Consider the following 24301-nt stretch of genomic DNA (forward strand, 5'->3'; position numbering starts at 1 on the left):
CATAGGGGCACACAGGGGCACACAGAGAGACACAGAGGCACACACGGGCACACAAGACACAGAGGCACACAGAGACACTGGAACAGATGGTCTTCTATCGCTGCTCCTCTTCTACGGCTGCTCACTAACCTATTCCTCACTCACTTCTTACACACCCTCTCACTACGTGACCTTGTGATCTAAACTCCTTCTTCAGCTTACTTTACAACTTACTTACAGCTTATTTTACAGCCTATTTTACGATCCTCCATCCTATCTCCTCAGGACACTGTTGATAGTTTCTGTGATTAACGTCTATTTCCCTGAGATATGGTGCAATTGTTTCATATCCTCCTATAGCTCTCATTCATTTCTTTTCAGGAAGTTGGTTACTAGGCACTGCTCTCTCGAGCTTATTTTGAGAACAGAGACCACATGTGCAGTAATATTAACCCACAGCTTTTATCACCTTCAGTTCACTTTCCTGCCCCTCTCTGTTACACTTTGACATGAGCATTCTTTAGAACAACATTGTAAGAGTTTAAAAATCTGGATCTGCCTTTCCCTCTCCTTCTCTCTTCAAATCCTAACCTCTCCTTCTCTCTTCTAAGCCTAACCTCTCCTTCTCTCTTCAAACCCTAACCTCTCCTTCTCTCTTCTAACCCTAACCTCTCCTTCTCTCTTCAAACCCTAACCTCTCCTTCTCTCTTCAAACCCTAACCTCTCCTTCTCTCTTCTAACCCTAACCTCTCCTTCTCTCTTCTAACCCTAACCTCTCCTTCTCTCTTCAAACCCTAACCTCTCCTTCTCTCTCCTAACCCTAACCTCTCCTTCTCTCTTCAATCCCTAACCTCTCCTTCTCTCTTCAAACCCTAACCCTAACCTCTCCTTCTCTCTTCAAACCCTAACCTCTCCTTCTCTCTTCTAACCCTAACCCTAACCTCTCCTTCTCTCTTCAAACCCTAACCTCTCCTTCTCTCTTCAAACCCTAACCTCTCCTCTCTTCAAACCCTAACCTCTCCTTCTCTCTTCAAACCCTAACCCTAACCTCTCCTTCTCTCTTCAAACCCTAACCTCTCCTTCTCTCTCCTAACCCTAACCTCTCCTTCTCTCTTCAAACCCTAACCTCTCCTTCTCTCTTCAAACCCTAACCTCTCCTTCTCTCTTCAAACCCTAACCCTAACCTCTCCTTCTCTCTTCAAACCCTAACCTCTCCTTCTCTCTTCTAACCCTAACCTCTCCTTCTCTCTTCAAACCCTAACCTCTCCTTCTCTCTTCTAACCCTAACCTCTCCTTCTCTCTTCTAACCCTAACCTCTCCTTCTCTCTTCAAACCCTAACCTCTCCTTCTCTCTTCAAACCCTAACCTCTCCTTCTCTCTCCTAACCCTAACCTCTCCTTCTCTCTTCAAACCCTAACCTCTCCTTCTCTCTTCTAACCCTAACCTCTCCTTCTCTCTTCTAACCCTAACCTCTCCTTCTCTCTTCAAACCCTAACCTCTCCTTCTCTCTTCAAACCCTAACCTCTCCTTCTCTCTTCTAACCCTAACCTCTCCTTCTCTCTTCAAACCCTAACCTCTCCTTCTCTCTTCTAACCCTAACCTCTCCTTCTCTCTTCAAACCCTAACCTCTCCTTCTCTCTTCTAACCCTAACCCTAACCTCTCCTTCTCTCTTCAAACCCTAACCTCTCCTTCTCTCTTCAAACCCTAACCTCTCCTTCTCTCTTCAAACCCTAACCTCTCCTTCTCTCTTCAGACCCTAACCTCTCCTTCTCTCTTCAAACCCTAACCTCTCCTTCTCTCTTCAAACCCCAATCCTAACCTCTCCTTCACTCTTCTAACCCTAACCTCTCCTTCTCTCTTCAAACCCTAACCTCTCCTTCTCTCTTCTAACCCTAACCTCTCCTTCTCTCTTCTAACTCTAACCTCTCCTTCTCTCTTCAAACCCTAACCTCTCCTTCTCTCTTCTAACCCTAACCTCTCCTTCTCTCTTCAAACCCTAACCTCTCCTTCTCTCTTCTAACCCTAACCTCTCCTTCTCTCTTCTAACCCTAACCTCTCCTCTCTTCTAACCCTAACCTCTCCTTCTCTCTTCTAACCCTAACCTCTCCTTCTCTCTTCAAACCCTAACCTCTCCTTCTCTCTTCAAACCCTAACCTCTCCTTCTCTCTTCAAACCCTAACCTCTCCTTCTCTCTTCAAACCCTAACCCTAACCTCTCCTTCTCTCTTCAAACCCTAACCTCTCCTTCTCTCTTCAAACCCTAACCTCTCCTTCCCTCTTCAAACCCTAACCTCTCCTTCTCTCTTCAAACCCTAACCTCTCCTTCTCTCTTCAAACCCTAACCTCTCCTTCTCTCTTCAAACCCTAACCTCTCCTTCTCTCTTCAAACCCTAACCTCTCCTTCTCTCTTCAAACCCTAACCTCTCCTTCTCTCTTCTAACCCTAACCTCTCCTTCTCTCTTCAAACCCTAACCTCTCCTTCTCTCTTCTAACCCTAACCTCTCCTTCTCTCTTCAAACCCTAACCTCTCCTTCTCTCTTCAAACCCTAACCTCTCCTTCTCTCATCTAACCCTAACCTCTCCTTCTCTCTTCAAACCCTAACCTCTCCTTCTCTCTTCAAACCCTAACCTCTCCTTCTCTCTTCAAACCCTAACCTCTCCTTCTCTCTTCAAACCCTAACCTCTCCTCTCTTCAAACCCTAACCTCTCCTTCTCTCTTCAAACCCTAACCCTAACCTCTCCTTCTCTCTTCAAACCCTAACCTCTCCTTCTCTCTTCAAACCCTAACCTCTCCTTCTCTCTTCAAACCCTAACCCTAACCTCTCCTTCTCTCTTCAAACCCTAACCTCTCCTTCTCTCTTCTAACCCTAACCTCTCCTTCTCTCTTCAAACCCTAACCTCTCCTTCTCTCTTCTAACCCTAACCTCTCCTTCTCTCTTCTAACCCTAACCTCTCCTTCTCTCTTCAAACCCTAACCTCTCCTTCTCTCTTCAAACCCTAACCTCTCCTTCTCTCTCCTAACCCTAACCTCTCCTTCTCTCTTCAAACCCTAACCTCTCCTTCTCTCTTCTAACCCTAACCTCTCCTTCTCTCTTCTAACCCTAACCTCTCCTTCTCTCTTCAAACCCTAACCTCTCCTTCTCTCTTCAAACCCTAACCTCTCCTTCTCTCTTCTAACCCTAACCTCTCCTTCTCTCTTCAAACCCTAACCTCTCCTTCTCTCTTCAAACCCTAACCTCTCCTTCTCTCTTCTAACCCTAACCCTAACCTCTCCTTCTCTCTTCAAACCCTAACCCTAACCTCTCCTTCTCTCTTCAAACCCTAACCTCTCCTTCTCTCTTCAAACCCTAACCCTAACCTCTCCTCTCTTCTAACCCTAACCTCTCCTTCTCTCTTCAAACCCTAACCTCTCCTTCTCTCTTCAAACCCTAACCTCTCCTTCTCTCTTCAGACCCTAACCTCTCCTTCTCTCTTCAAACCCTAACCTCTCCTTCTCTCTTCAAACCCCAATCCTAACCTCTCCTTCACTCTTCTAACCCTAACCTCTCCTTCTCTCTTCAAACCCTAACCTCTCCTTCTCTCTTCTAACCCTAACCTCTCCTTCTCTCTTCTAACTCTAACCTCTCCTTCTCTCTTCAAACCCTAACCTCTCCTTCTCTCTTCTAACTCTAACCTCTCCTTCTCTCTTCAAACCCTAACCTCTCCTTCTCTCTTCTAACCCTAACCTCTCCTTCTCTCTTCAAACCCTAACCGCTCCTTCTCTCTTCAAACCCTAACCTCTCCTTCTCTCTTCAAACCCTAACCTCTCCTTCTCTCTTCAAACCCTAACCCTAACCTCTCCTTCTCTCTTCAAACCCTAACCTCTCCTTCTCTCTTCAAACCCTAACCTCTCCTTCTCTCTTCAAACCCTAACCTCTCCTTCTCTCTTCAAACCCTAACCTCTCCTTCTCTCTTCAAACCCTAACCTCTCCTTCTCTCTTCTAACCCTAACCTCTCCTTCTCTCTTCAAACCCTAACCTCTCCTTCTCTCTTCTAACCCTAACCTCTCCTTCTCTCTTCAAACCCTAACCTCTCCTTCTCTCATCTAACCCTAACCTCTCCTTCTCTCTTCAAACCCTAACCTCTCCTTCTCTCTTCAAACCCTAACCTCTCCTCTCTTCAAACCCTAACCTCTCCTTCTCTCTTCAAACCCTAACCCTAACCTCTCCTTCTCTCTTCAAACCCTAACCTCTCCTTCTCTCTTCAAACCCTAACCTCTCCTTCTCTCTTCAAACCCTAACCTCTCCTTCTCTCTTCAAACCCTAACCTCTCCTTCTCTCTTCAAACCCTAACCTCTCCTTCTCTCTTCAAACCCTAACCTCTCCTTCTCTCTTCAAACCCTAACCTCTCCTTCTCTCTTCTAACCCTAACCTCTCCTTCTCTCTTCAAACCCTAACCTCTCCTTCTCTCTTCTAACCCTAACCTCTCCTTCTCTCTTCAAACCCTAACCTCTCCTTCTCTCATCTAACCCTAACCTCTCCTTCTCTCTTCAAACCCTAACCTCTCCTTCTCTCTTCAAACCCTAACCTCTCCTTCTCTCTTCAAACCCTAACCTCTCCTCTCTTCAAACCCTAACCTCTCCTTCTCTCTTCAAACCCTAACCCTAACCTCTCCTTCTCTCTTCAAACCCTAACCTCTCCTTCTCTCTTCAAACCCTAACCTCTCCTTCTCTCTTCAAACCCTAACCTCTCCTTCTCTCTTCAAACCCTAACCTCTCCTTCTCTCTTCAAACCCTAACCTCTCCTTCTCTCTTCTAACCCTAACCTCTCCTTCTCTCTTCAAACCCTAACCCTAACCTCTCCTTCTCTCTTCAAACCCTAACCTCTCCTTCTCTCTTCAAACCCTAACCTCTCCTTCTCTCTTCAAACCCTAACCTCTCCTTCTCTCTTCAAACCCTAACCTCTCCTTCTCTCTTCTAACCCTAACCTCTCCTTCTCTCTTCAAACCCTAACCTCTCCTTCTCTCTTCAAACCCTAACCTCTCCTTCTCTCTTCAAACCCTAACCTCTCCTTCTCTCTTCTAACCCTAACCTCTCCTTCTCTCTTCAAACCCTAACCCTAACCTCTCCTTCTCTCTTCAAACCCTAACCTCTCCTTCTCTCTTCTAACCCTAACCCTAACCTCTCCTTCTCTCTTCAAACCCTAACCTCTCCTTCTCTCTTCAAACCCTAACCTCTCCTTCTCTCTTCAAACCCTAACCTCTCCTTCTCTCTTCTAACCCTAACCTCTCCTTCTCTCTTCAAACCCTAACCCTAACCTCTCCTTCTCTCTTCAAACCCTAACCTCTCCTTCTCTCTTCAAACCCTAACCTCTCCTTCTCTCTTCAAACCCTAACCTCTCCTTCTCTCTTCAGACCCTAACCTCTCCTTCTCTCTTCAGACCCTAACCTCTCCTTCTCTCTTCAAACCCTAACCTCTCCTTCTCTCTTCTAACCCTAACCTCTCCTTCTCTCTTCTAACCCTAACCTCTCCTTCTCTCTTCTAACCCTAACCTCTCCTTCTCTCTTCTAACCCTAACCTCTCCTTCTCTCTTCAAACCCTAACCTCTCCTTCTCTCTTCAAACCCTAACCTCTCCTTCTCTCTTCAAACCCTAACCCTAACCTCTCCTTCTCTCTTCAAACCCTAACCTCTCCTTCTCTCTTCAAACCCTAACCTCTCCTTCTCTCTTCTAACCCTAACCTCTCCTTCTCTCTTCAAACCCTAACCTCTCCTTCTCTCTTCTAACCCTAACCTCTCCTTCTCTCTTCAAACCCTAACCTCTCCTTCTCTCTTCAAACCCTAACCTCTCCTTCTCTCATCTAACCCTAACCTCTCCTTCTCTCTTCAAACCCTAACCTCTCCTTCTCTCTTCAAACCCTAACCTCTCCTTCTCTCTTCAAACCCTAACCTCTCCTCTCTTCAAACCCTAACCTCTCCTTCTCTCTTCAAACCCTAACCCTAACCTCTCCTTCTCTCTTCAAACCCTAACCTCTCCTTCTCTCTTCAAACCCTAACCTCTCCTTCTCTCTTCAAACCCTAACCTCTCCTTCTCTCTTCTAACCCTAACCTCTCCTTCTCTCTTCAAACCCTAACCCTAACCTCTCCTTCTCTCTTCAAACCCTAACCTCTCCTTCTCTCTTCAAACCCTAACCTCTCCTTCTCTCTTCTAACCCTAACCTCTCCTTCTCTCTTCAAACCCTAACCTCTCCTTCTCTCTTCAAACCCTAACCTCTCCTTCTCTCTTCAAACCCTAACCTCTCCTTCTCTCTTCAAACCCTAACCTCTCCTTCTCTCTTCAAACCCTAACCTCTCCTTCTCTCTTCAAACCCTAACCCTAACCTCTCCTTCTCTCTTCAAACCCTAACCTCTCCTTCTCTCTTCTAACCCTAACCCTAACCTCTCCTTCTCTCTTCTCCCCTCCCTGTTTCTTTCAGTGTTCTCCTCTCCCTCAACCTCATCTCCCTTCCATGCTCTTCCACCCTCTGTCTCCTTCCCTCTCTCTCTCCCCTCCACTGTCCTTCTCTTTTCCAGTCTCCTGTAATCTCAATGGGAATGCATATGCCAGGTTATCACTATTTAGTATTAGTGTCTGTGTTACACTTTTACACATATCTACAGAACCGTATCCACTTGTGTTGAAAATGGACTGTTAGCTGAAGAAAAAAAACAGAAACATTTTATTACTATTTATTTTTAATTTTCCAGAATAGACTTTAACTCACTCATGAGCTCCAGTTCTGTGAAAAGGATCATGTGTTGGTTTGTTTTATGAGGCGTGTCTGAACCAGGTACACATTCTTTCACTGGCAGACAGTGTGTGGGCGTGTTCCTCAAGGGCTGTTTCTCAGGTAACGGTGCAATAAAACCAGGAATTGTACTTTGACCTGTACTTTAGCTTTAGACAGGCTACTTCAGGCTAGAAAGCTGATCAAACAGATGGGAAGTTCTTTACAGAGTGTGTAAATCTTTAGAATACACTTCTCATATCTAAACTCAGCTGTACGGATGCAGTTTAAAAAGCTGTTTCTATTTATTCTTAAAGAGCTGAACTGAAGCACAAGGACAGAGTGCAGGTGAAAGTGAAAGCAGGTAAGCAGACTCTAAATCTGCAAAGTTACAATAGCTAATAGAACAGCTCTCTTCAACAGTAAGTAGTGTGGTTCTGAATAATCTAGCGTTACCCGTCCCCGCGTGCTGCTACAGCTGTTTAAATACGTACCTGTAATTATTCTTTTCATTGTTAACATCCTGACAACTTTTTACACTTAGAACTTGAAAGTGTGTTTCAAAGCTCTTTTCAAAATGGCCGCTCTGGTGCACTGATAGTGGAAGGATTATTGCCCACATTGTCAAACAGGGAACACAGCGATAACGATCCATGATGTGGTACAGAACAGAAAAGCCAGAGCACTTACAGACTTGGTTTGTTAATGAGCAATGTAATGAGGAGGACACAGTCTGTGATTGAGATGAGAAGTGATACTGGTCAATGGTATGTGGTTTACAGTGAGAAAGAGCAATGCAATGAAGACACAGTCTGTGATTGAGATGAGAAGTGATACTGGTCAATGGTATGTGGTTTACAGTGAGAAAGAGCAATGCAATGAAGACACAGTCTGTGATTGAGATGAGAAGTGATACTGGTCAATGGTATGTGGTTTACAGTGAGAAAGAGCAATGCAATGAAGACACAGTCTGTGATTGAGATGAGAAGTGATACTGGTCAATGGAATGTGGTTTACAGTGAGAGAGCAATGCAATGAAGACACAGTCTGTGATTGAGATGAGAAGTGATACTGGTCAATGCTATGTGGTTTACAGTGAGAAAGAGCAATGCAATGAAGACACAGTCTGTGATTGAGATGAGAAGTGATACTGGTCAATGGTATGTGGTTTACAGTGAGAAAGAGCAATGCAATGAAGACACAGTCTGTGATTGAGATGAGAAGTGATACTGGTCAATGGTATGTGGTTTACAGTGAGAAAGAGCAATACAATGAAGACACAGTCTGTGATTGAGATGAGAAGTGATACTGGTCAATGGTATGTGGTTTACAGTGAGAAAGAGCAATGCAATGAAGACACAGTCTGTGATTGAGATGAGAAGTGATACTGGTCAATGGTATGTGGTTTACAGTGAGAAAGAGCAATGCAATGAAGACACAGTCTGTGATTGAGATGAGAAGTGATACTGGTCAATGGAATGTGGTTTACAGTGAGAGAGCAATGCAATGAAGACACAGTCTGTGATTGAGATGAGAAGTGATACTGGTCAATGCTATGTGGTTTACAGTGAGAAAGAGCAATGCAATGAAGACACAGTCTGTGATTGAGATGAGAAGTGATACTGGTCAATGGTATGTGGTTTACAGTGAGAAAGAGCAATGCAATGAAGACACAGTGTGTGATTGAGATGAGAAGTGATACTGGTCAATGGTATGTGGTTTACAGTGAGAAAGAGCAATGCAATGAAGACAGTCTGTGATTGAGATGAGAAGTGATACTGGTCAATGCTATGTGGTTTACAGTGAGAAAGAGCAGTGCAATGAAGACACAGTCTGTGATTGAGATGAGAAGTGATACTGGTCAATGGTATGTGGTTTACAGTGAGAGAGCAATGCAATGAAGACACAGTCTGTGATTGAGATGAGAAGTGATACTGGTCAATGGTATGTGGTTTACAGTGAGAAAGAGCAATGCAATGAAGACACAGTCTGTGATTGAGATGAGAAGTGATACTGGTCAATGCTATGTGGTTTACAGTGAGAAAGAGCAGTGCAATGAAGACACAGTCTGTGATTGAGATGAGAAGTGATACTGGAGGAGCCTATTGGTGAATGCTATCGAGTTAAACCCCATAGATTATCATTGAGGAGAGGAGCCTGTTTGTGAACGCTATCGAGTCAAACCCCATAGATTATCATTGAGGAGAGGAGCCTGTTTGTGAACGCTATCGAGTCAAACCCCATAGATTATCATTGAGGAGAGGGGTCTGTTTGTGAACGCTATCGAGTCAAACCCCATAGATTATCATTGAGGAGAGGATCCTGTTTGTGAACGCTATCGAGTCAAACCCCATAGATTATCATTGAGGAGAGGAGCCTGTTTGTGAACGCTATCGAGCTTTTGAGGTTAAGACTCGAGCCTGTTCACAGGTCCAGCACTAAACACCCTGTGCAGCTCTAATATTTATGACAAACTAGTATCTTTAATAGTTACAATCAGCACTTTAAACTAGTAGAGCTGAATAACTCTGAGCACTCTGTCAAGCTGCTTGCCTCTCTCTACGTAACAAAGACAGAATCACTGCTGTCTCTGCCCCTCCTCTCCACTCCTATTGGCTGGGCAGCTATAGAGCTTGCAGCCTAAATACAATGATGTTAATGTAAACATGTAAATCCAAAACTAAATGAGAAAATGTTACACTTCCTGGCTCCGGTTTTGGAAATACTAAACCCTCATTTTCAGTGATGTTTCAGGTTTCAGCATTTGTTTTGGGCACGCCCCTGATTTCTATTGGCTGCTCTGTATGTCAGTCACACTGGCTACTCTTCAGAGGCGTGGAGTGATACACAGCAAACTTCATAACCTTGATAATGTCTGAATTATTATTATTATTATTATTATTATTATTATTATTATTATTATTATTATTATTATTATTGTTCTGCAGTAGGCTACAGTAATCCTGTGCTGCACAGTTCATATGTGGTGATACTGTAACGGTCACCCTACACAGTTGATAGGCAACTGTACTGTCCTCCCTTAGGAGATACTACTGGCCAAATAATTAAAACTAAATAAGTCAGTAAGGGTGACTGACAGTAAAACAGGGTCGTCACAATGCGTCAATTTAACTACACAACACCGGTTTATTCCAAGGAACACAAAGCTTGACAAAAAGAATAAGACTAAACAATGACAGAAGAAAACAACTCAATTAGGGACAGAGTGACAAGGAAGAGAATAAAGTGCAAACAAACCCAGGAAAACAGATTATAAATGAAGATACACAGCAGAGCTTAAGAATATAACCACAACAATTTAACAATTACTGACACGGAGGATGATTAATATACAGAATGAATAAACAATGCAACACAAAATATAAATCAACAAAATAGTAATGAAGTCCCAAAAAGTAACAAAAGAAAAAAAAACAACAACGATGACAACGTCAATGGAAAGAGCTCACCAAACCGGTATGGAAGTCCAGTTAATTACTTGGGAGGAATGTGAACGATGATGTAGAGGTCTTCAGGAGATGAAAAACATTGAGAGCGATGAAATGGATGTTTGATGAAAACTGAGGTTGCAAACAGTCCAGAACAGATGCACAAAAACATACAACCAAACACTCCAGCAAAAAACACAAAAGAAACTACCCCACCTAATTAAGCAAAAAACAGTAACTAGACAATAAACTAAAGCAGCAGACAAAAAGAAAAACAAAGGCTAAAGAATAATATCTAGCTAACAGTATAAAGATTAGGTTTTCAAAAGGTAGACAGACTCTCACAAAGGTGCTAGCTACAGGAAAAAAAACACACTCCCAACCCCCCACAATTAGAGAAATAAGAAACAGGTGAAGATTGACTGTGTGAGAGGATTGGTGGATGAAATTTTGAATGGACCAATGGGGTGAAAGAAAGAAAGAAATGGATACTGGGAAATGTAGTTTTTATAGGTTGGCCTGGCCAGGCTACTGCCTTTACTTAAAGAGACAGGTGAGTGAAAATTACACCCACATATGTAGCAACAGTGCTACAATACTACAGTGGAAACTACAATCTAATTTAAAAAACAAGCATACAGTCACAAATCCAGTTATGTGATTGTTTTGTACTCAGACAGAGGAATTTTGAAATTCAGAAGTCGTACAGCTTTCATTTATACAGTGGCCTTCATGGTATGGGGCTAAATGCATGTTGTGAAAGATATGAAATTTACACTGGCTTACCTACAGACGACGGGTTATCATTATTATTATTATTATTATTATTATTATTATTATTATTATTATTATTATTATTATTATTAGTTTGAAACATGTGGGGTACAGTTTCTCTTTTAATTGTCTTGCTGTCCTTGTGGGGATCCACAGCATAGTAAAGGTCAGTGAAATTCTGGTTCTGATTCGGATTATTATTCAGCAGTGGGTCAACTGGACTTGCCTCTGATTCACTTACATCCGACAGGCCTTAGACCAGCCTCCACAGGCTCTCTGCTTACAATTGCAATGAATCAATACTGTGTCTTGCCATTGTCCATACACTGCAACACACACTGAGAGCCATTTCAACCAGCTTCTCTCTATGACCCTAACCCTAACCCATGCACTGCTCCACACACTGAGAGCCGTTTCAACCAGCTTCTCGCTATAACACTAACCCTAACCCATGCACTGCTCCACACACTGAGAGCCATTTCAACCAGCTTCTCTCTATAACCCTAACCCATGCACTGCAACACACACTGAGAGCCATTTCAACCAGCTTCTCTATAACCCTAACCCTAACCCATGCACTGCTCCACACACTGAGAGCCATTTCAACCAGCTTCTCTCTATAACCCTAACCCTAACCCATGCACTGCAACACACACTGAGAGCCATTTCAATCAGCTTCTCTCTATAACCCTAACCCATGCACTGCCCATGATGTTTTTCACCTGCAAAGCTGCTAGTTCTAACTGTGATACACAGACAGGCTGCTGATAATCAGATCACTAGTTCTAACTGTGATACACAGGCAGGCTGCTGATAATCAGATCACTAGTTCTAACTGTGATACACAGGCAGGCTGCTGATAATCAGATCACTAGTTCTAACTGTGATACACAGGCAGGCTGCTGATAATCAGATCACTAGTTCTAACTGTGATACACAGGCAGGCTGCTGATAATCAGATCACTAGTTCTAACTGTGATACACAGGCAGGCTGCTGATAATCAGATCACTAGTTCTAACTGTGATACACAGGCAGGCTGCTGATAATCAGATCACTAGTTCTAACTGTGATACACAGACAGGCTGCTGATAATCAGATCACTAGTTCTAACTGTGATACACAGGCAGGCTGCTGATAATCAGATCACTAGTTCTAACTGTGATACACAGACAGGCTGCTGATAATCAGATCACTAGTTCTAACTGTGATACACAGGCAGGCTGCTGATAATCAGATCACTAGTTCTAACTGTGATACACAGGCAGGCTGCTGATAATCAGATCACTAGTTCTAACTGTGATACACAGACAGGCTGCTGATAATCAGATCACTAGTTCTAACTGTGATACACAGACAGGCTGCTGATACACTGGTGACACTGAAGTGATTGTGATGAAATGTAAATGAGATCCTTTTTATTCTCATGATGTTTTTCAGCTGCAAAGCTGCTATGATTTCTATATAAACCCATATGAGGCAGTCCGTGTTTAAGATGCAGTTCAGAAGTGTGACTTTGTGCTTGATATTGTCACAGTTTAACATGGAAAGTGACTAAGCAATCAGAGTGCCTCTTTTAGGACTGCCTGTATATTTGTTTCAGTCTTTATAGCTCTATTACACTATAAAGTGGGGTGTGTTTAGCAGTGCTGGTTCAATGTACAGTACAAAGTGCAGCATTGCTGAAAGTGTTCAGGATTATTCCCTTCTTAGAGCAGCTCAATCGTTGAACAGGTAAATATGTATTCATATTTCTTGGTATTATTTATGTTATGTCAGTCAGTTTCATGTGTAATATATTTCAGAAAGGAGACAGCCACCAATGGAATTAAATGAGTGATTTATTGAATTGACAGACAGACCTGCCTGTAAATGATTGCGTTGTTGTTTGAATTTGGCCCATGGTCTTGCCCATTGGAGCTCGCTAGCCGCCCCTGTGCTGGCAAAACTATAATACATTAAATATATGAGTTAGACTAAACTAATGCCAGCGGGCAGGACAAGCAGCACCCGAGGCCACCTTCCCCCTGGACAAGACACGGTGCAAGGAGGAGGCAGGGGAGGAGGGGACCAAACAAACACTGAACAATGAGGGAGGAGGGGACCAAACAAACACTGAACCATGAGGGAGGAGGGGACCAAACAAACACTGAACGATGAGGGAGGGAGGGGACCAAACAAACACTGAACCATGAGGGAGGAGGGGACCAAACAAACACTGAACGATGAGGGAGGAGGGGACCAAACAAACACTGAACCATGAGGGAGGAGGGGACCAAACAAACACTGAACGATGAGGGAGGAGGGGACCAAACAAACACTGAACGATGAGGGAGGAGGGGACCAAACAAACACTGAACGATGAGGGGGGAGAGGACCAAACAAACACTGAACGATGAGGGCGTAGATGAAAGAGGGTATTTATATGGTTTGATGAATGATAAGGGCTGTAGATGAAAGAGGGTATTTATATAGTTCCATGATTACATATTTGATGAGGGGCGGTTTCTCCTTTCAGAAATACAACTTTGTTTCCAAAGAAATTCCCAACACAAAAATAATGAGTTCTGAGTAAAAATAAAGAAACTTATTTAGAATGTTGTCTTTCAGTGTATTCAAAAAAACACACTAGGAAGTGTATTTAGTTCTACCTAAATATATGAGAAATTTTATATTTATACCTTTAGAGTTGTGCATATCTAGAGAACATCTTTCCTGTTGTGTTGAAACTCACTGAAGACCTTCTTTAGCACAGCAAGTTATTGATCGTATCATAATCTCTCAGCAGATGGAGGCTGTTTTTCTGTCTATCTGTCTGTCTGTCACACTGGTCCCTGAAAAGGTCCTTCTTTATCACAGATCAAGAGGATCAGAATCTGGGGGCTTGTGGAGGCTCCCTGTTTATCTGTCTCCATCAAAGTGTTTACATGCACTGTCTCTGAGGAGCACTGATTCACTGTGATGAAACTGGACATGATGGAGCACATGCTAAAGAGTATCAGACTGTGTCAGTATATGAAGCCATCTGTCCCTCTGTTTGCTTGTGCACACAGTGGATAAGGGTGTGGTGATTCAAGAGTATCACACTGTGTCAGTATATGAAGCCATCTGTCCCTCTGTTTGCTTGTGCACACAGTGGATAAGGGTGAGGTGATTCAAGAGTATCAGACTGTGTCAGAATATGAAGGCATCTGTCCCTTGATTGGCTAGCAGCACATGCGTGTGTAAATATTTCAGTACAAACCTACATTCTGGTCTGGTCAATGCTTGTATACAGTGTGGATGTTTTATAAGTGTAAGTGAAGCTGAGTGTTTCAGCCACCCAGGAAGGGTTTTGTGTTGAGAAATACAGTAAGGCAGTGTTGTGTGTTATTACCTTCTTATTTTCTGAACAGTATGAATCACAGTGGACAGGAATCAGCAGATATCTCAACGGTAAAAAGCCATGCCTGTTGCACACTGTGGAGATTAACATTGAAGGAAACTGTGTGAATAATACACCCAGGGCCCTATTTATCAAATATGGGCGCAGCCACTATCGCTAGGGCAAAAATGACAACACTAGCGAACCACCGCGAAAGCACATGAAATGTGATTTAGCAGTCGGGTCTCATGCGTGGGCTAACGTACATCAAATAGCGAATCATGCACCCAGCCAATCAAAGCACAGTGGGGGGAGTAAGGTTACAACCAATAAGGAGTTAACATTCCCTTTAAGAGCATCTGTGCACCTGCGATAGCGAACGGAAGGCATTTTGAAACCAAAAAAAAGAAGGAAGAAGACAAAGGTCAAAATAATGTAAAATATCCAGCAGCCCAAGTGAGAAGGATGACCAAGCCCGTTAAGCAAGGCTACAGCCTGGACTGGGAGAGTGAATACTGAAGAAATAAAAAAGGAATCTATAAGCACAATTAAGTTACATAAATATTTTTCTGTTTCACTTGCTGAGAGAGCGACGGAAGGGGGGGGGGGGGTTGAAAAATTTAGAATCAGAAGTTTTCCTAAGTTAGGCATGTATCGCTCACCTTCGAACTGTGAGCAACGTCGCTTTATTATCAATGCTTTCCTGTTAAACAATATACTGACACAACAATACAACAATAACTCATTTTATTTTTTTGGTCTGCATGCGTAGTTATGTGAACCCCTTTCTATAAGGCTTTGTTTGACCTGCTTGGAACTTGCAGCATCTGCAGCCTCCACTACTCCTCCTCTTCTTCTGACCACGTAGGAATCCAGTGTTTCTTTTATTCTCTTTTTTCTCTCTCTCTTTTCTTTACCTGCTTCCCTGGTAGTTTCAGTGGTATTCATACTCGACCCATGTATTGTGCGCACAGTTTAGACCTGGTTTTCACATGTCAATTGAAACGCAAATGCTGGCACTGCTGATAGTTTGCTAAATCGCTACATTTGTATGTAAATGAGGACACGCCCCTAAAGTTCAGCCCATGTCCGGCGCTAACGCTGACTGGCCAGGTGGGCACTATATCACGGTTGCTAAATTGCATTGGTGGGCAAAGTCTGTTGCATAGATGCGCCTGATTCTGGTGAGCTAACTGTCTGCAAATGTGTTTTGTGATTGCCTTAGAGGTATGAGAACGTTGCTAAATAGGGCCCCCAATGTTTAATTTGTAAACTATTACGTTTTTAATATATACTGTTATTTTAATGGCTTCAGAGTCACTACGGTGTCAGTGAATTGAAGAGAAAAAAGACTGTGAATCTGGTAACCATAAATTACATGGACAGTGCGAGAAACTAAAGCTCTGATAAACATTTGGTCAGACACCAAAATCTAAGCCGAACTGGACAATTTTACTATCACAGAAATAGTCAAATATTTTCAGTCCTTTCTCAAATTACTTTGTTCAATGCCTACAGTAGGAGAACAGAGCAGAACCAAGAAAAGGTGTTAAAACCAATCCTCGCCCAGGACAACTGGAAGCTGCTAGAGACTGGAAAATGCTGGCAGATGTTTGTCAACGGCTTATTTTTCCACCTGAGATTGCCACCACTAACCTTCGACCAGATATTGTCTTGTGGTCTGGATCAGCACGCCTTGTTCACCTGGTAGAGTTAACAGTGCCATGGGAGGATGCTGTAGATGAGGCGTATGAGAGGAAGAAACTGCGGTATGCTCAACTAGCCACTGAAGCGGAACAGCGAGGATGGAGAGTTCGGGTTTACACAGTGGAAGTGGGTTGTCGAGGATTTGTGGCACACTCTACAACCCGGTTTCTCAGAGACGTCGGATTCAGTGGCCAAGAGTTGCGTCGCACAGTGAAGAACTTATCTGAAGCAGCAGAGAGGAGCAGCAACTGGCTGTGGTTGAGACAGAAAGATTCTGGCTGGGGATCTCAAGCACAATAGAAAGAAAGAAACGCTGATGTACAGGTAAGTAAGCTGGGCTGAGTTGAGTGGGGGACGGAGGGGGGTGATGCTGGGACGCCAGAATCACCGTCGAGCCCTCTTGAGGTGTCGTGGGCTAGTCGACGAAACACTGAGGATGGAAGGTGCCCACTTGAAAACCCCAGAGATGTACCCTACTTAGCTCAATCCAGACGGTTGTCATGCTGATGCGCTGGGGAGGCCGCACTGTGGTTGATCCCCGGAGCCAGCATAGCAGCCGTTGTGTGTGCTGATGCGCCAGGGAGGCAAAATAAGCTGATCCCTGGAGCCAGCATTACACTTCAGCCATTAACACCAGACAGAAGGATATCTACATCATCATATGGAAGGAAACGTAAATGGATGGAGACACATATGGATCACATTAGTTTACTGTAAAGCTACGTCTTAGTTGGTGCTTATCTTGGCGAGAGCCGAGTTCAAATCAGCATGAAGTTTTAACATCTACTCTTGTGTAATGGCAATCATGTACCTGAATACTGCACTCTCTCCTACTGCAGGCATTCAACACATGTATTCATTAAATTAGCAAAGAGCTCCCCACATTCCCCTGCTTCCCTCCACAGCAATATGTAAGAATCTAAAACATGCTGTTAAAAACTGGAGCAATACTTCAACAGCTGCCATCTTTCAAGATACCCTGCAGGATATTGTAAACATCCAGTTCACAGACCATATAAACGAACCGAGTGCACTTGAAAACTGCATTGTGAACACTGTGTGTTCCACCCTGTACAGTTCACTGAAGATGCCTACAGTCCCTCAGGACTCACAGTCTCTACTCAGTGAATTATGAACACCCTGTACAGTTCACTGAAGATGCCTACAGTCCCTCAGGACTCACAGTCTCTACTCAGTGAATTATGAACAGCCTGTACAGTTCACTGAAGATGCCTACAGTCCCTCAGGACTCACAGTCTCTACTCAGTGAATTATGAACACCCCGTATAGTTCACTGAAGATACCTGCAGTCCCTCAGGACTCACAGTCTCTACTCAGTGAATTATGAACACTCTGTACAGTTCACTGAAGATGCCTACAGTCCCTCAGGACTCACAGTCTCTACTCAGTGAATTATGAACACCCCGTACAGTTCACTGAAGATGCCTGCAGTCCCTCAGGACTCACAGTCTCTACTCAGTGAATTATGAACACCCTGTACAGATCACTGAAGATGCCTATAGTCCCTGTAACTGGCGTGTGAGTTGAAAAGCCTGAACTGTCCCAAATTTGCATCAGACGTGTTTTACAGTATTTTGACATTCAAAAGCCAATGGCTTTATTTTATATAAAACACAACATATATTATTATTACTGTTATTGTTATTATCAGCAGTAGTAGTCGTGTGCAGTAGCCTACAATTCGCCTGTTATATAATGATTTGAATCGTGATGGATACAGCTCCTGTATTTAAAATAATATCTAAGCAAACCAGAATCGAGATAGGAGGACGCACATTTTGCTATTCAAATGTGTATGGCTTCATTTTATACAAAACTATTATTATTATTATTATTTCAGCAGTTTTGAATGATGCAGTGGAACACAGGACAGATGCAGTTGTTGTGTCTCTTTTTAATTTGCTTGCTGTCTTTGTAAAGTAAAGGTTAGTGAAATGATGATTCTTTATTATTATTATTTGTTTATTTAGCAGACGCCTTTATCCAAGGCGACTTACAGAGACTAGGGTGTGTGAACTAAGCATAAGCTGCAGAGTCACTTACAACTACGTCTCACCCGAAAGACGGAGCACAAGGAGGTTAAGTGACTTGCTCAGGGTCACACAATGAGTCAGTAGCTGAGGTGGGATTTGAACTGGGGACCTCCTGGTTACAAGCCCTTTTCTTTAACCACTGGACCACACAGCCTCCTGATTGTGAGTGTTATAGTGAAATGATGATTCTGATTGAGATTGTTATTCATCAGTAGTCTGACCGGACTAACCTCTGATTTCACTGTAACCCCAGTTGACTTGCCTCTGATTTCATTGTAATCCCAGTTGATTGGCCTCTGATTTCTCTGTACTCCCAGTTGATTTGCCTCTGATTTCTCTGTAATCCCAGTTGATTTGCCTCTGATATCACTGTAATCCCAGTTGATTTGCCTCTGATTTCTCTGTAATCCCAGTTGATTTGCCTCTGATTTCTCTGTAATCCCAGTTGATTTGCCTCTGATTTCTCTGTAATCCCAGTTGATTTGCCTCTGATATCACTGTAATCCCAGTTGATTGGCCTCTGATATCACTGTAATCCCAGTTGATTTGCCTCTGATTTCTCTGTAATCCCAGTTGATTTGCCTCTGATATCACTGTAATCCCAGTTGATTGGCCTCTGATTTCTCTGTAATCCCAGTTGATTTGCCTCTGATTTCACTGTAATCCCAGTTGATTTGCCTCTGATTTCACTGTAATCCCAGTTGACTTGCCTCTGATTTCACTTGCGTTCGACAGTGCAAGGGCCGACCTCGTTTTGGGGTGAGTTGACTGTGAACCCCCTGAACCTCCCCACAGGTCATTCATTATCTGCCAGTTAAGAACCTCCACCTCTGTCATTAACACTTAATTAGATTCATGGCTGTGGGGCCGGTACCAGATAATACTATCAGTTCAATCAACAATGAGAGTGATATTGCATCCTAATTCTCCATGCAAACAAATAAAAGCTATTTTTCCACCAACACAAACCCGATGTCCCAGTACTGTCCCCTTACTTGATGGAGGATAATGTATTGGACATAACTGGAGCTCAATAGCAAGACATTTTGAGACATCCAACTTCTGAGTTCAGCCTTACTAGTAGGTTGAAATAGCAGCGATGTCACCAGGTTTCATAGACACATACACAGCAGTGTGTCCTCAGCATAACAGTGAAGATGTGAAGATTCATACTGTGTTTACCAGTGATCTCACCAGTGGAAGCATATATAAATACAGTACTGGCTGGTTCAATGTGTAATAGAATACTGGCTGGTTCAGTGTGTAATAGAATACTGGCTGGTTTAGTGTGTAATAGAATACTGGCTGGTTCAGTGTGTAATAGAATGCTGGCTGGTTCAGTGTGTAATAGAATGCTGGCTGGTTCAGTGTGTAATACAATACTGGCTGGTTCAGTGTGTAATAGAATACTGGCTGGTTTAGTGTGTAATAGAATACTGGCTGGTTCAGTGTGTAATAGAATGCTGGCTGGTTCAGTGTGTAATAGAATGCTGGCTGGTTCAGTGTGTAATACAATACTGGCTGGTTCAGTGTGTAATAGAATACTGGCTGGTTCAGTGTGTAATAGAATGCTGGCTGGTTCAGTGTGTAATAGAATGCTGGCTGGTTCAGTGTGTAATAGAATGCTGGCTGGTTCAGTGTGTAATAGAATGCTGGCTGGTTCAGTGTGTATGTGTAATAGAATGCTGGCTAGTTCAGGGTGTAATAGAATACTGGCTGGTTCAGTGTGTAATAGAATGCTGGCTGGTTCAGGGTGTAATAGAATGCTGGCTGGTTCAGTGTGTAATAGAATACTGGCTGGTTCAGTGTGTAATAGAATACTGGCTGGTTCAGTGTGTAATAGAATGCTGGCTGGTTCAGGGTGTAATAGAATGCTGGCTGGTTCAGTGTGTAATAGAATACTGGCTGGTTCAGTGTGTAATAGAATGCTGGCTGGTTCAGTGTGTAATAGAATGCTGGCTGGTTCAGTGTGTATGTGTAATAGAATGCTGGCTAGTTCAGGGTGTAATAGAATACTGGCTGGTTCAGTGTGTAATAGAATGCTGGCTGGTTCAGGGTGTAATAGAATGCTGGCTGGTTCAGTGTGTAATAGAATACTGGCTGGTTCAGTGTGTAATACAATACTGGCTGGTTCAGTGTGTAATACAATGCTGGCTGGTTCAGTGTGTATTACCAGGGAGTAATACCATCGAGAGGTTCTGGGGACAGTGGAGCTCGAGATGGTATTACCTGTGTTAATACACACTGAACCAGCCAGTATTCTTTTTTACTCTGCTAATGCATATAGCAGCCACCCAGTGACACCCAATGGGAGTCCAAACACCACCACTACTAAACTAATTTAAAAGGTTTGGAATAGAGGCAAAGTGACCAGGGATGACATCAGAATGACAGAGGCAGAATAAAAGTTCACAAAGCTTTATTAATGATATAAGGTTGACATAAATCAGTTTTAATAACTATACAATAAAATGCATTCAAGTTTTACTAAAAACAAGGAGGAGGGGAAATCAAATAAAGCCAGCCATTAGCAACAGTATTTAAAAGCATGGGGTATTAGACCAACATATAGCAGCGATTGCACTTCTCATTAAGAGTGGTAGGTGATTGGAAACAGCTCCTCCCAGCAAGGGTGCTACAACAAAAGCCAGACTGTTAAGACACACAGGGTTTAACAGTATTAGGGAACGTTAGCAGCAATATACCAGGATTAACTACATGAGAACAGTTCAACAAAATACAAGTTTAGTTATATTTAAAACAATTAGCAGCAAAGTTCAGGTTTAGCAGCAAAATAAGGAACAACATAAATTGGGGGTTAATTAGTTGTTAATAGACTGGCAAGACTTCAATGTTAAACAAAACGAAACACAAATGAAAATTACATTACCTAATTAGCAGGTCAATCAGGTGGCTACTGCCCTCAACTGCACCGATGAACCCCAAACCAAACAATAATCAAAATATCAACAACAACCACAACTCATTACACACATACACTCAGAAAACTAGGAAAAATTTAATACAATGTAAATCACTTAACTGCCGTGTCTACAACACACCAAGCATAATAAAAAATAAAGTAACAAGAAAACAACCAATTACCTTTCGGTGCGCCGAGGACAAGACACGAAACTGACTGACCTGCTTTAACAAACAAAGAAACAATACCTCCCCCACTCTTAATTGCTGGCCAGCAAAGTATGTTTAAGACAAAGACATTTCTTCCCATTTAAACCAGATGAGAGGAGAAGGACACAGCGGTGTAGCGTTAGTAAACAAAACCAAAAGGTGTGGGGATTTTTAACTGCCGCTGGAACACTTTTAATCTAACAAAACAAAATTTATGAGACCGGGATTTAACCACACGTCTCGGAGCTTTATTCAACAGACTAGCTCTCGAATTACCCAACACTTTACTTTTGAAATATACTCACACGACTCTAACACCGCAGACACAGAAACAGCGCGTCTCCAGAACACTCATCTACAGCAGCAGCACACCGAATCTCAGGTCCCCCGCACCTGTCAGTCCTTCCTCTCTCGCCCTGTCTCATACAAAGATGCAGTTTATATAAGCAAATAAAATTATCCTATAAATCACTAATCAATCAATTAGAAAAGAAACACGACACATAAAACAAAGCACTTGTAACAAAACATAAAGACACCTAGTTGCCTAGGAACCAATACATAATCAAAGTAGCACCGTTACACTAATACACACTGAACCCGACATTCTTCTTTTTACTCTGGTAACACACACTGAACCAGACATTCTTCTTTTTACTCTGGTAACACACACTGAACCAGACATTATTCTTTTTACTCTGGTAACACACACTTAACCAGACATTATTTTTTTTAATATAAGGATTCGAATCTGAAAAATGTGTCTTTTTTTATTTTGTGGGAGAGTTGCATTTATCAGTCAGGAGCAGGGAGGTGCAGACAACAGGAGGCAGTTCTGGGAGCAGGAAGTACTTGCAAAAAAACAGTTCGCTAAGGATTGTGGCAATAATCATGCCATTGTGTAGAGCCTAACGATAGTATTATCATCACCTTGCAATGCCGTATTATCACTTTCCATTCAGGGGCATTACAACAATGTCTGTGTGTGATGCACAATAGTATTATTTAGGTCTATCCATATATTACAAAGAAAATAATACAGGACCAAGAATAGAGCCCTGGAGGACACCACAAGTAATAGCAGATAATCCTGATGCAGACTTCCCTAAAGAAACAGAGTACTCTGTTAGATACGACTTAAACCAGTTTAGAACAGTTCCAGTCAGGCCAGCCCAGCTTTTAAGATGCTCAATTAAAATGTCCTGATCCACAGTATCACTGAGGTGTAACAGAACCACAATGGATATAGAGTTAGAGTCTGCTCTCATCAGTAAGTCATTCACCACTCTGACAAGGACAGCCTCTGTACTGTGAGCAGATCAAAATCCTGACTGAACTTCAAGAACATTGCTACAATCCAGAAATATGTTGAGTGGATCAGCTACTACCTTCTCAAGAACATTGCTACAATCCAGAAATCGTAGTTGATTGACTACTACCTTCTCTCAAGAACCTTAGCTAAGAATGGCAAGTTAAAAGCTGGTCTAAAATTACAATCCAAGTTGGATTTTTTGACTAAAAGCTTAACCAAAGCAGTTTTGAAGGCAGCTGAACATTCAAATAAGAGCCATCCTGATGAATGTGATCCCTGATATTAATAATTTGTTTGTGTCACACAGCTTTAACTAAGAGATCTTTATCATTGTTGTTTTCCAGTGAAATGAAGATGGGATTCCTGGGGAGGACCTGTCTCATTGTCTTGAGTTTGCTACCAGCTGTTTCTACACAGAGAGGTGAGAGGGACTGTAGAAATTAAACTGATCCATTGAGATGCTCCCTCTTATTTCCAGGGTCCTGTATATAGCTGCCTGCATCGATGTATGGACTCACAGAACTTAGCTAATAGCTCTCAACTATTTCTAATACTAGAGCCCTGTTTTGAGAAATGGCCTATTTGTTTGCAATTGCTTTACCTTGCCCTTTCTTTCTCAGGACGATGGACTGTTGTTGGCTCTGATCAGCCTGTCATTGCTGAGCCTGGTGATGATGTCATCCTGCCCTGTCACATTTCACCCAGAGTCAGTGCTGTGGACATGGAAGTGAGGTGGTTCAGGGACAGATTCAACAGGCCTGTTCATTTATATCTGAACCAAAGGGATCAGCTCAACATACAGGACAGTGACTACCGGGACCGCACTGCTCTCCCTCCCTCTGCACTGCAGACAGGCAATATCTCATTGCAACTGAGAAACATCCGGCCCTCTGATAGCGGCGTCTATACCTGCTATGCTGATGGTGGAAGTTGGTATGAAGAAGGACAGACTGAAGTGATAGTCACAGGTCAGTAATGTTTGATACACAAGTTGAACCCACTACTAATGTATTACCAGCTCCTATCTCCATTACAAAACTCACCATGACTGTAAAATAAAAAAATGTAGACAAGCAGTATTCTGAATGATGATCATGACCTATACAAGAGTATGTACAGAACAGTATAGAATATGAATTACCACGTTACAAACATGGCAGTGTGACATGCTGTCAGGATGGGAGTGGTGCGTGAATAATGAAAAAACGTCCGTATTTATTTCTCAAAAGTCAATAATAAAGCCGCCCCTCTACCATCATTGGTATTGGGGTGTATGCGGCGTGAATTCAGTCTCCAACAAAACAAACAACAGTTATTTATCATTGCACGTCAATGTGCTCTTCAGACAGGGGGGATGGTGGTGCTGTGCAGTGCAGTGTGGCTGGTGGTGCTGTGCCATGCAGTGTGGGTGGTGGTGCTGTGCCATGCAGTGTGGGTGGTGGTGCTGTGCCATGCAGTGTGGGTGGTGGTACTGTGCCATGCAGTGTGGGTGGTGGTACTGTGCCGTGCAGTGTGGGTGGTGGTACTGTGCTGTGCAGTGTGGGTGGTGGTGGTGCAGTGCAGTGTGGGTGGTGGTGGTGGTGCTGTACAGTGGGTGGTGGTGCTGTGCAGTGTGGGTGGTGGTGCTGTGCAGTGTGGCTGGCGGTGCTGTGCTGTGCAGTGTGGGTGGTGGTGCTGTGCTGTGCAGTGTGGGTGGTGGTGCTGTGCTGTGCAGTGTGGGTGGTGGTGCTCTGCTGTGCAGTGTGGGTGGTGGTGCTGTGCAGAGTGGGTGGTGGTGCTGTGCAGTGTGG

The 24301-nt window shown here is 43.1% G+C and overlaps 1 protein-coding gene across 1 annotated transcript in view; it reads left to right on the plus strand.

Annotated features, from left to right (window-relative positions):
- The first annotated feature begins 6808 nt into the window (after positions 1–6808).
- The window catches only part of LOC131728246 (butyrophilin subfamily 3 member A1-like), a 55157-nt gene continuing 37664 nt past the window's right edge, over positions 6809–24301 (plus strand). Inside the window, exons 1-3 of the mRNA XM_059019341.1 lie at positions 6809–7085; positions 22856–22932; positions 23132–23479. Of these exons, the coding sequence (XP_058875324.1) occupies positions 22860–22932; positions 23132–23479 (421 nt within the window). The 5' untranslated portion in view covers positions 6809–7085; positions 22856–22859. The remainder of the gene's footprint in view (positions 7086–22855; positions 22933–23131; positions 23480–24301) is intronic.

This window comes from Acipenser ruthenus, unplaced genomic scaffold (genome assembly GCF_902713425.1).
Source record: "Acipenser ruthenus unplaced genomic scaffold, fAciRut3.2 maternal haplotype, whole genome shotgun sequence".
NCBI lineage: Eukaryota > Metazoa > Chordata > Actinopteri > Acipenseriformes > Acipenseridae > Acipenser > Acipenser ruthenus.